Source organism: Apteryx rowi, unplaced genomic scaffold, assembly GCF_003343035.1.
Source record: "Apteryx rowi isolate R43461 unplaced genomic scaffold, aptRow1 scaffold_237, whole genome shotgun sequence".
Taxonomy (NCBI): domain Eukaryota; kingdom Metazoa; phylum Chordata; class Aves; order Apterygiformes; family Apterygidae; genus Apteryx; species Apteryx rowi.
Window position 1 is genome coordinate 672466 of NW_020448719.1, and position 13154 is coordinate 685619.

The following is a 13154-nucleotide window of genomic DNA, read 5'->3' on the forward strand; positions in this document are numbered from 1 at the left end:
TGCTGTAGTCATAGTTGTGCTTTCTGGGGAATAGGGAATGTCCTTCACCTTTGTTTTTTTTCATTTTCTTTTTTAACTCTCTTTCAGAATTCCCCACTCTACCAGTATCTGCAGGATTTGGGACACACCGATTTTGAAGTATGTTCAGCTGTGTCACAGAAGGCAGAGCAATGTGCAGCAAAGGGAGGCCAACAGGAATGGACTGCTCATGCTGCCCAGAAAGTGAGCATTGTCCCACTGCCATGCATTTATCTTCTCAAAAGATAACTGCATCATTTCACAAACAGGAAAAATCAGAGAGGATAAAGATTAAAGTGTTACTATACAAAAAGTTAACAATAGCGGTTGCCATATCTTGTCTGTTAATGTATTTGGAAACATGGTCTGCCAGTATAGTCTGAAATATTTCTTTGCATTTATGTAAGCTCCAACAGCAAGAGGTTTTGATATTGAATTTGTAAGGGGTGGAAAATAATATTATTTACTGGATGCTGTCATCTTAGCATGGCATTCTGTGAAAAAAACCTGTAATTTTGTGGAACAAAATATTTATAGTTCCCAGCCCTTCTCAGGCATTCAGTTGCTAAATACCACTTACTTTGTGACAAAACATTTTAAGAAAGAGGATTTCTAGGAAGTATAAATAAATGACCCATCTGACTGAGATAGTAGAATGAGATAGTAGAACTGTGCTTAGGTTATGGAAATGTTATAACAGTAGCGGCTGATGAGCATCATCAACTGATTAGCTCAGACTATTTCTCTTTCTTTTTAAATATAGGCTTGTGGATTTTTCTTTTGATATTTTAGTATTAAAATTATGCTTGAGAATTAAGAGCCTGGAGTTTAAGAAATTCTAAAAAAAAAAAAAAAAGGAGTTCTTATAGCATTAGTTTGCCTATTTAACATGTACTTTGAACTACACATTTTTTGTTTTCCTTATTAAAAATAAATGGTAATTTACTGCTATTAACAGTGTATAGGCCGTGTGACTCACATGAGGAGCTGCAGTGTGGGCCAGGAAATTCTTCTTCTGAGCTAGCTGATGCAGGAATCTCTTTGCTGATCCTAAAAATGACAAATATATTGAAAATTCAGTAGTCAATCTGTCTTCTCCTTAGCACCTAGATGAAGCATGCAAAGAGCAGTTATTTTCTGCTTACCTCTTTCTCTTCCACAGTGGAGAGTTCTGTTTTCAGTGGACATGCTCCAGCTATGTGCTAAGCCAGGAAGGAAAAAGAGGCTTTCATGCAGACTTCTCTGTCCAGGCCACTGCAGGCTGTGGGGGGGGGGCCCAGAACCTCACAGGTAAGAACCTAAAACAAGCGTTCATGGATTGACTTGTTGCCTCTGAAAAATTATCATTTCTTTCTTCCCACCACCTGCTGCAGCTTCCATCTTTGTGCACCTTAGGTCATCTGATTCTTGCCCACTGTGGCTTTTAACCTTCTTCTAGAGCTCAGTTTTCCTTACGTTCATTCCTGCTTTATACCTCTTCTGCCACTTTCAAACCAGTGTTTCACCACCCCCTTCCTCTCATTTATAACCGCTGCTGCTTCCCTGCTCCTGTTCCACTACCTCCTGCTCTCCCAATTAGCTGGCAGCGAACTGTGGAAAGCATCCTATTTCTTCCCCAAATTAGGTGAAATGGTATGAATGGCCATTGAGTTCTCCAGCAGGAAGACTCTCTGGATGCGGTGGGTGGGGGATCATATGGCAAGTGGGGTGAGCTGACTGATGTCTACTTCTATTAGGATCTTTACTTAAATAGTGCCATCTTGATGTATACCCAATATACTTTGTCCTCAAGAGGTTTCAAGGAATTAGTCTTGGAATAGTCACAGGCTTTAGTGGCTAATAGTCACAATAGGCTTTATTTTGACCAAAAAAAATTCAGTTTTATGTGTGTCCCTCTTGCTCCTCCCTTGTTTTAAATCATACAGATTTTTTCTCAGGGATGTCTTGTCCTTGAAGACAATAGTCTGTTCTGGTATTCAAGGCAGTCTGTTCTATTCTGTGTAGGGTCTTAGGTGGGGCAGAATTTGGAAGTGTATGAATTGATGTGGAGAATATCAGTCTTATTTTTTTTCTCTGATCTGGGAGAAGAATGTGTGGTTCTTGAAATTTTTTTAGTAGTATGGTATACATACAAGGACTGATGTACACAGTCTTTGAAGTGGAAATTTAGAAGTTGTTGTATGAGTCTTATTCATCCAGCAGTATTCTGAGAAGTGTTAGTATGTCACATTTTCATATAGTGCTGTCCATTTTAGCCACTCTCTGTTTAGACTATATGAGCTTCCTCACACATTCATTACCACATTTGAAAAGACAGGGTAATAAAATGTGAAATGTTTTGTGGTGGTCTTTGGTCCTGTTGGAGTATTTCTGCATGGATAGATCAGTCATAGTTTGTTTGTGCTCATCTGATGGGGCAGGTGCATTGGGCACTTTGCTTCACAGCCCTGACCCACAATTGCTGAAACTTACAGTCCCGTGGAAGTGTAACATATCTCCATCCTTGCCTTCATGCCCTGATTTCCTCTCAAAGCTGACCATGTAGATAAGATACAGACAGGGTGCATGTAAATTGAGCAGGCCTGTGACTATCACTAAGTGAATATCACCCATGGAATAGACAGAATCTGTGGTGCTGCTGTTTAAAAAATAACCACACTGTAATAAGAATTCCTGAATTTTATAATGGTATGTTCTGTATTCAGCCCTGCTCTTGCAGAATTACAATTTTTCAAAAAGTTCAGCAGTCATGTAGAAAGAATATCCCAGGAGCTTCATACAGAACTCCAGTCTCATATGCTGCAGGGTTTGTGAGGCCAAGAAACAGATTAACTCTGGGAGGAAAAGACGTGATTCTTGCAGGGTTTCTATGCTTCATCAGCTGGTTTCTCTCATGTAAGATTTTTTTTTTTAATTTAGTACATAAATTGATTTCTAGTTACTGTTGATGCGAGTAGCTGTTACATTAGTAGTAATAACTGCTGGCTTCTGTTGGGGTCACGAGGCAAGGCCGAATGTAATTTAGGATTTATTATACTTTAAGTTCAAATAACTTGAAAAGGATTTATGAAAATATTAGGTCCACTACCTTTACTTAACAGAATTGTCAAATGGCGCTCACCACAACCCTCAAGAAACCAGCTGAAATTATATTTCCCCGTTCAAGCTATTGGCAGGTTTGTGATACATTTGCATTGAAGATACCTATTTTGGCTTAGTGCAGGGAGACTTTAATTAAACCACTGTTAATTGAAAAGCAAGGTGACGTATTTGATTGGCTGATTGTCTCTTCATTATTGTGAAGAAATGCATGGACTTTAGCTTTTTAGCCCTATTGCTTTATTTTGCATATTCACTTTTGTGGAAGTCAGTAAAACAGTATGATGCTGTGTAACATGTATATAATTTCCATGGAATTTAATACAAAAGTGCTATGGACTTAAGAACCTTAAAAGAATTAAGATATACTGCTTTTAAAAGCCTCAAGTACTTTTTTCCCTCCCTTCCCCTCAAGCATTTTACTCTTAATTTCATTGTGTTGGGAGCAAGTCCTCTGGTTTTGTGTCAGCTGTACAAGTAATTCATCCTGATTTTCCATGTAACTTGAAGGCAGAGGGTGTGTGAAAATGGGTTGTCCATTTCTTACAAATAGTAGGATGACATTCATGCTGTCTCACCTCAGTCTAGACAAGAATACGTAGGAAAAAAGGAAACCTCTGTGTAATTTGGAGCTGAAAAATGTCATAGATTCTTCCATCTTTGTTCTAGTATTAGTTTGGGAACATTAAAACTTTTCTTTTGTGTTCTAATGTCAGAAAGTCTGGTTTTGTCCTTTGATTTCTGTTTCTGTGTCCCATTTTGGTAGAGTGCCTCAAAAGGAAAGGAAATGAGGGAGAGGCAGCTGGCCATACCTTTGTAGTAGATTGGATTAAGGAGAATCTGAGGCTCTGTTGCAACTTCTGTATGACGTAGAGGCAAGACATTTAATTTCCCATCCAATCATTTCCTCATTTTTAATTGAGACCATTATCACTTCCCTTCTCTCACCCTTTGCTGGCCTAATCTACAGAAATTATAAAATGTCTGGGAGACAGATGGTTTCTGAGTTCTGAGTATGTACCTACCCACATGTCTAATATAATATGATGTTGGCTGAGGTTTAGTGTAATGCAAATAACATAATCACAAGGAGTAGAAGAATATTCCATGCTGAGTCATGCCTAGTATGTATGTATTATTTTCTTTATGTTCTGAAGAGTAAATTTACAAATGCCTTAAACACTTAAGATATTTTACTGTTAAATGCAATTAAGACCAGCAGCAGATACAATGGAAGTTTTGGCTTTCTCAGCTTATCATGGTCCATTTACCACTCCAAATTTTCTACGAGATCCCAAACACTGGCATCCAAAATGATATTCTTTTCTTCAGAAGGCGATTAGCTCTCTAGTGAGAGTATTCTATTCATTTTTTTTTCCTCCTACTGTGTGTCTGTCCTGCTGGATGCAGGAATCTTTCTGACTGGAAAAAGAGACAAATGTGTTCCTAAAGAGATAAGGGTTCCCCTCCCCCCCCCCCAGGCTGTCAGCTGACTGGTAGTAGAAAACTCATATTAGAAAATGTGTAGTATTCCTGTGTCTCTTAAAAAGAGCTGCAATTGTTTTCTCCTCTTGTATTCAATCAAGGAGGAACTCTGTTCAGATATAATCTTGTGAGATGTAGTAAGACTTTGGCAAGGCAAGGATCTTGTTTGGACTTCAAGGACTGGGAAAACAATTCTGGATCCTAGTGACTGATACAAACTTTGCTGCTGTGTCCTGCTATCCTGCCAAGCAGAGTGTATGGTTCAGGTTTAGTGAAAGATACAGGCATATACTGAGCTTCAAGCACACCTTTAGCAGGGTTTTTTTGTAATCAGAGCATGCTCTTAATGGACATTGAGATGAAAAACTGTAAAAGTGCTTCAAGATTGTGTTCTGAAGGCTGATGAAATGCCACCCTTCTTTCTGAGGCAGTATAGAGCTATGATCGAGCGTGGTAATTATAGGTACAGTGTTCATGGCTCTACCAATTTTTGGAGAATGTTGCAGCTTAACTTCTGATCTTACGATCACTTGATGTTCAGAAGCACTGTTTGCAAGAGTTCCTAGGCCTGTTTTCTGGAATTAAAACCTAATTGAGTAATTCTGCTTGATCGTTAAGGCGTTTATTTCTTTCCATTTACATTTTTCCTTTTTTCACTCATTTTCCTACACTGCTGTGCATATCTGAAAGTTTTGATTGATTATAGTGTCGCACCTTATCCCACCTTAGATGTGATAATATTTAATCACTAGATCAGGGCTGGTGCTGCAGGCAGCTACTGAGGGTTGCTGTTGGGGTTATCCCTCAGTAGTTGTGCGGGTGACCTGGTGTGGAGAGGCAGAGGGACCATTTCTTTGCCTTCGTCTAGGGCTCCCACCCACTTAATGCTGGGAGCTATTTAATATTGTCTTGTTTCTGAAGTGCACAGAGTTGAAAGGTGCCATGCACATGATGATATTTTAGATATCTGCTAGTTTGCCATTTCAAGTTCATCCTGTACAAAAGAGAAATGTTCATAAGTATTTTATTTTAGATTCAAATGAATATACTTAAAATGTGCAGGTCCTGAGCTATAGGCACTTATGCTATTTTTTTTTTAAATATTAGGAGGTGTATGCCTTTATTATTCAGTTTACAGAGAGCTTATTTGCCTGACCTGTGTTCTAAAGTCGTAAAATGAATACTCCAGAAGCATCAGCAACATGACCTGACTTGTGCAGTGATGAAAGTTGTTTTACTTGTCAGTAACACTCCCAATGGGAACACAGGCTGTGAGACACTCTTCCAAGTAGCTGAATAATTCAATGTGTTACTGCACTCTACTGGGTCACAGCCCAAGACAGTGGGTTGTCTTGCTTTGTTGCTTTGTGTTTTCAAGCTCTGGCATGCCTGTTGAGTGTTTATGCAAGCTCAGATTTTTATTTTTAAACCAAAACGTGAAATATAAACCAAAAGATTACTTGCATAGCACATTAATCTGTCTGTCTGTTTTTGGTTTTTTTTTCAGTAGTTCCAATGGGCTTATTTAATTAGCTGGTAGCAGTTTAAAACCATGTGTGGTATAGATTTAAATGCTTGTGAGAAAAACCTAAGAACTTCAGATGGCTAAGCAATTGAAAATGTTAGGCTCCATTTCTGAAATCCACTTCCAAAATACTAGGAAAAGTACTTCTGAATGAAGTGTCCGTTTGTCACTCAAATGTAGGGCACGGACCTTTGTTTATTTCATATCAATTTTTCTACAAATTGTAATGGGAACATTTTGTTTTATTTTGCACCACTTTACAGGAAACTCTGCCTTGGAAGATAATCTAGTGCTGCAGTTTGTGATGCTCTTTTCTTCCTCTTCAGACTTACACCAGTGCCTCTGAGCAACATCAAAATCTTTGTTCACACAATGGGGGAGAATCCTGCTTTTAGCAGCACTCCGTCTTCTTCCTATCCTTACTAATAGTAATGATAGAAATTAGTACTTGAACAAGCCTTCTAGTTTAGTGATACCTTGTCCAGGACTTCTCTTGAAAGTATGTTCTCTAACACATTTCAAATCCTCCCTTGGGTTTATTCCACAGTCTAAGAAGTGTTGATTGCTGGGATAGCTCCTCTTAATAAGCTGTGATGATAGCTGCATGTCCAGAAGAACTATCATTATGAAACCTGTAGTATTGGTTTGTCTCTCCACTAACCTAAAAATACTTCCTTTTGGCATAGGTGTGTAATTCTAACTGTACATAGAAAGATGAGGCACATGCAAAGAAAAACTTGAGTTAGATTACCTAAACGGGTTATTTCAAAAATTGTTCTGCGAAGCAAAAAAGCTTTAGGATGCCAGTTTCTCATGTTATTCAAAGCCATTCTGCCCTGGCTTGCTGCATCAAACTTCTGTCATACTGCTGTCCAAAGGGACGTCAAACAGGTGGTTTGGACTGTTCTACCTCCAGTCCCTGCTGTGACACTAATCACAGGGCTAAGCACAGAGCTCAATAATTCTGATGCTCGGTCTCGTTCTTCTATATCCAAGCTCATAGCTGGAGCCCTGATGAAGAACTCTATATTGTTCTTCCCACACAGCTGCCCTGGAAGCATTTCTGTAGCTTATATTGGAAAAGGTTTGTACCTGGCATTGCAGAGTTCAAAACCTTGTTGTCACTTCCTCTGGGGAAGAGTGACTCTACAGCTATATGTGGTAGCTTTCATTTTTAATACTTCTCTTTCTTAAAAAAAGAGAAAAAAGGAAGAAGTTTATTTAATGCAGACACCCTTATAAGTTAAATTATTGTAATCTGTTTTTTGAAACAATATGCCAGAAAACCTAAGTGTTGCGCAATTCAGTTGTTTGGTATGCATTTCAATCAGTTGTATTGCCTGTGGGCAGTTTGAAGATTAAGAGATAGGGCCTCAGAATTCATGAAATACATGTAAGTAAATATTCTGAAAAATACTTCCTGTTAGCTCGGTCTGAGAAAAGTAGATATACAGTGTGTGTCAAAATTTTTGGGTTTTATCACTAAATGGCTGCAGTGTGAAGCAACATCATGCATGCATTTAATTATCATCTTTCATGCATTGTATTTTAGGAAGGTACTTGAGTAAAATGTGTGATTACAGAGAGAGTCCCTCTTAATTAGTAATTTTCAAAGTTACGTGTACAGCTCAAATGAAAGTCTGGTTTTAGGTTACATTAGAAACAGCATGGAGAGGAAAGTACCTCATAGCAAATGCTTATGTGACAGGGTGTTTTGGGGGCAATTTCTGTTCTTGTGATCACTCTTCCCTGCCTCTGTTGGCTAGTCCTCCAGAGTCTTACCTCAAGCTGTGGCAGTCTTAAAGGGAGAGATGGTTCCTCACCTGGTCTTTTGCTTCTCTTTGGTCTCTGTCAGCCATTTAACTTCACTGCTTTTTTTATCCTCAAGGCAAGAAAGAATCTTTCATGTTTGTACAGCAGTTGCCAACCTGAGATCAGACTAATCCTAACTGTATTTAACTGTGCAGCTTAACAGTCGATTACACTTTGAATAGGTGGGGTTAATGAAAGTTTTATTTCACATTGTCATGTACAGGCAAATTGACCGGAAGCAGATGTTGCCTTAGCATACTCTGAAGTTAGGCCAGATAGAGTAAGTGAAACTTCCTTACAGGTACTTGTGTCTTTGAGTTAACAAGAGAAGCAAATGAATAAATAAAGGAATTGTTTAGTTTTTATTTATTTATTTTCTTTCTTTTTTAATCAGAGTAATTTTTGTTCCCTTCAGCAAGGCATCCTGTCAAAACTAGCTGAGTTCTTTAGAAGTTGGTTTCCTTTTCCACAGTATAAGAAAAACGATGACATACTTCACCGACTGGTAAGTGTTTTGTTTTTTTTTTAAATTTCCTTTTCTAATCCACAAACCTTCCTCTCCTCTGTACCTCATCCTCAGAGCACTTCCTTGGTCCATATTTGCTGGTTTGGGTTCTAAGAGGTTTACTTATTTTTCAGATAACATAATTGACTTGGTTTTCAGAGGTACTGTAGATTTTGGAAAACTGTGCCAGGCAAATTGGTCACAGAAAAAGGGAAAAATATCAGTAGCCAGCTTAAAGATGTTCAAAATGTGGAAGAGATTGTGAGAAATTAAAGAAATTCTTGAAAGCTGAAAAGAGTTAATATGCACTGTAACCACACCATGCAGTGGAAGGCAGTGCAGAGACCCTGAGCCATTAAGGCCATATGTTGCAGTCCTTCCAGTACCTTGCAGACACAGCTCAAGACAGAAGGCTCTAGAGCTTCATCTGAATATTGCTTCACCATCTATTTCAGCTTGTTAGCTCAGGCAGAGCGCCGTGCTTTTGTAGCTGTTCTACCCCATAACCCAACCTGGCATATGTGTTTCTGCATGGCTCTCCACAGTGCTTTTGCATTTGGGAAAAGCATTAGTGAAAACCCAACTAAGACATCTCCATTATAATGCTTCAGAACAGTTATGCATTAACAGCAGATAATGTCATTGCGATTTGGCTATCGGGAGAGGCAAGAACAGTTCTCTGTATTACCTATCCACACTCTCACAGCAGTTCAGAACTAGATTTGGATGTCCACCTGCTTTGCCAGAAGTTTTGTTCTCCTACTCCTAGAACCTACAGGAACCTTTAGGGCTCAAGTCTGTCTATGTGGGGTAGACCCAAAGGGTGATAGTTCTACCCCAGGTAGTTAAAAATAGTTTTATGCTGCCTTTATGCCTGTTCTCTACAGACCCACTTTCTAGCCAATTCAGACTCTAGCCTAGGCTAGTCTGAGTTCTCCTAAACTTGCACCCAACTGCTTCTGGTTCCTAGTCTTGTTTGCAATAGTTACAGTGTAAAAGCATGCAGGTACACCTTTATCTTAGACTATGTCAGATTGTACATAGATGGTCCAATTCCAAATCAGGATGCTCTTTCACTGAAGGATTTCCCTGTGGGCCTCAAGCTTTGTGAGTCTTTGCAAAATTTGATACATGGTGCACATACATAAATGCAGAGAAACTAGAGTCCGTATTTGCTTCTCTTGGAGACAGCATCTGGCTAGCCCAGATATACAAAGCAGGGACAAAACATGTTTTGTGTATCATTTTCATTTAGATATGTCATGTTAGTCAGAGTGTCCAAGAATCTAAAGAGCTAGAAGTTTGGCCTTTTTCTACTGTAATATAGGAATGATGTGTTCCAGTGTAGCTTCAAAAAAAAAAAAAAAAGTCGAACAACATGAGACATTAGGGGTTTCCATTTCTCCAAGAGATCTGCCAAGTCTAATTGCTAATCCTTCACCCTTATCTTAAGAGGACAAAATCTCCTCTGAATCTCCTCAGTACTGAACTTTGGTTGTCTTTTTTTCTTGCTCCCTCTTCCCCTTTTAACCAAAGGTATCATCTTCTCAGCTTTTTTAGCCTTACTTTCTTGAGAGGATGAGACAAACAAAGAGTATGGAAAACATGTTTCTCCTGCTACACGCTACAGTAGTGTACTGAAGTGACACAGGATATGTTGGAGGAGGGCTGAGTTTCCTCTTGAACACAGTTCTGAAACAAATCTTTTTCAGTAAATATGGAATGCAAGTTATCTAGAGTGACATGAATGTATGGAATTAGATTTTGGACTAGCTAGCTTACTCTTTTATAAGTAATCTTATTCTGTCAATGACAGAACTAAAAGGATTTTGTACTGTGAAATTTCAAACTTCTGTTAACAGCTTCTATCAGAGGGAGCCATTTTATAGAAACATTCTCCTTTCCCTCCCATAACCTAGCTAGACACAAAGATGCACATGTTCAGTGTTTGTTGGGTTTTGTGTTGCGATATTCTTAACTTGAAGTGATTTCTAATTACAGTTTGGCGCAGTATGCAAATTAAAATTTCAGAGGGCTTCTCTAATATGTTTGTGTTCAGGAGCTGTGTATTTGTCTTGAAAAGCTGTAGCTATAGGGAAAAAATAGCAAATGCCTATGACGACATCGAATCCATGAGTAACTCCCTGAAGTTTGTCTTGAGTTTGCAAGTGTGAGGTCTCCAGGGTCCCATGGTATTTCATGTTTGGAATCAAGTTCCCTTGGGAAAGGTCACAGAATCGTGCAGGAGAGAACTTCACTGCCTTGTGGGGAACTTGAGTCCGGCTTATTGACCCCACTGTTATTGAATAGTCTGCAGCTGACTTTTTGTTGACTAATTTGTAATATCTCTCTTTCCCTCTTTTTTTTTTTTTTTTAGTTTGCTAATGACAAATGCTAAAAAGAAAACATGATTGTAGTTTTATTACAGATCTTCTAATAGATACAGTACCTCTCTGATGCCTGTGCAGATAGCTTGGCATAATTTGTAGCATGTTTCCAGATGCTGATGTTATCTAGGTCAGATCACAGGGTCCGTGCGATGCACCTTGCAAGACTGGACTGGTAGGCAGTACAGCAGTTTTTAAAGTTAAGCTTGTTTAGAAAAAAATGAGGTAGCTGGTTGTGGTATAACTGAAATACCCCTGGAATCTTCTGCAAGAGACAGTTGTCAGTGAAGCATAGAAGGTCTGGGTGTTTTCTTTGCTCTAATAACTTAATTTTAAGAACGTGCATATTCTCTACCAATGCCTGTTTTTCTCTTGTCCATTTGTGTTAAGGATGTTGGATTTCGATTTGACACGCTCCGTACCATCCTGCAGCAGGAAGTTCTGCTGCAGGAGGATGTGGAACTGATTGAGTTGCTTGACCCCAGTATCCTGTCTGCAGGGCAGTGCAAGCAACAGGAAAATGGACAGCTTCCAACACTACGCTCCCTAGCAACTCCTAATATTTGGTATTGTACATAAAATGCGTATGACTATATTCACTGAGAAGCAAGAAAAATTATTGTGTTCTTGGTATAAAATGCAACAAGAAAGTAACTGGGTTTTTTTTGTCTAAAGTCTCTGAGTCTTGATTTCATTTTAGTCCATTAGTCCTAAATTTTGGAGAAATATGTTTTTTTTCCTTGGACATTGTATTGAAAGAGTAGGTTTTAATCTGAGGTAGCTACATGAGCATAAATAGATACTTACAAACCCTATTACATGCTGTCTGGAAAAAGTAACATGGCTGATTTAATTTCAGAAGCTATACAGTGGTGATTTGGAAGTGGATATTCCATTGCTGAGTTGAAAAGTGCCTGACTGAATTTGTACTAAATTAGTTAACATTGTTTAATAATTTGCTAAGTGATCTTCTTTTAGTTCTCTGAGTAAATGGCGGTCTCAGTTTAATCCCCTCCTGGGTAGTGATTGTCTTCCACACTCCATTTTAATGTATTTGTGTGATGTTAGTGACAAGTGTGTGTGTGATCTGAGTACCTACATATCCTACACACACACACTCTCATACATACTCTAATAGTATATGATGTAGTATAATAGTATATATAGTAGCATAAAAGGGGTTTACCATCTGTGCTTTTGTTGCAAGATTTATCTACGGATCTCCTAACAGTTAATCACACCTATGTCTGAATTATTGTCTCAGGATTGGAACACTAGAATAGAAAGGTTGGTAGGAAATGTAAATATTGGTACAGAAGAGTTTAACTGATGCAATGTGAAAAAGAGAAGAGATTTTGCTTTTCTTGCTCTGGAATACAGGAGGAGGTCTGAAGGTATAAAAATAAAGGAAGTTATTTTGGGAAGCAGCCATTTTTGATTTGATTCTGAGTAATGGGGAGAAACCTGTCCTGTTATTTGCCTGTCCATTTAACTAAGAAACTGCCACCTATCTCAAATCACTCTTTTTAAAATACTTTATTTATATAACTAAGAGACTGCTAAAATAATCAAATGGACTTTGCTAAGGTAGCACTAACAACCTAGCACCTTTAATAAAGAAGAAGAGAGGCAGAATTTTCAGGTATCAGTCTTGCTGTCTCTGTGTCCTCTTAATGTCACTGAGCAGAGCTTATTAGACTTTTTTCTTCTCTGCACAGGAATTTGTATGAAAGCAATTGCATAGGAATATGAGGACTAGTGTTCATAATACTATGTGAAGAAGAAGAGTAAATAACAGTGGTTCAAATATTTAAATATTCAGCCTCTTCTTTGCTGTGGCCTTTATAAGACATGTTAATTGTGAATGGGGCAATTAATTTTCACAGGTATAAAATACCAGAACAGACTAAACATTTAAATAAGACACATTTAAGTTAGCAGAGGCTAGTGAAATTCACCCTAAAATGCTGAAGGATTTTGCTGCACCACTGTCTAAACAACTGCTTCCTGTATTTGAGAAGTAAGAAGGGTGATGGGTGGTCTGACGGAGTGACTTGCTCAGGAACAGGCAGGAATCAATAGGTGTGATATCTCCTAACACAGTCCGGTGCTAGGTAAATAGATGGAATTATTATAAAGCCAAAACAGGTTAAAAATGATTTAAGATATAAAGTGTCATTATTGATGCTTACTGTCAAATAGGAGAGCATTTCAATCAGATTTCTTCAGTGGTTTGGTTTGTCCTGGTCCTAGCACTATTCATTGTTTTATTAACTGCTTGGGTAGCAAAGTACGCTTACAAAATTTGTGAATATCACTCAGT

General features: G+C 38.4%; 1 protein-coding gene across 11 annotated transcripts in view; it reads left to right on the plus strand.

Moving 5' to 3' along the window:
• VEZT (vezatin, adherens junctions transmembrane protein) overlaps nucleotides 1–13154 on the plus strand; it is a 79841-nt gene that overhangs the window by 21507 nt on the left and 45180 nt on the right. For 5 of the 11 annotated variants that reach the window (XM_026066086.1, XM_026066088.1, XM_026066096.1 and 2 more), the window contains exons 2-5: nucleotides 88–222; nucleotides 1181–1308; nucleotides 8359–8444; nucleotides 11222–11397. In XM_026066086.1, the coding sequence (XP_025921871.1) occupies nucleotides 88–222; nucleotides 1181–1308; nucleotides 8359–8444; nucleotides 11222–11397 (525 nt within the window). Of the gene's footprint in view, nucleotides 1–87; nucleotides 223–1180; nucleotides 1309–8354; nucleotides 8445–11221; nucleotides 11398–13154 lie in introns of those variants that run through there. The other 6 variants (XM_026066089.1, XM_026066090.1, XM_026066098.1 and 3 more) reach the window with 4 other exon arrangements.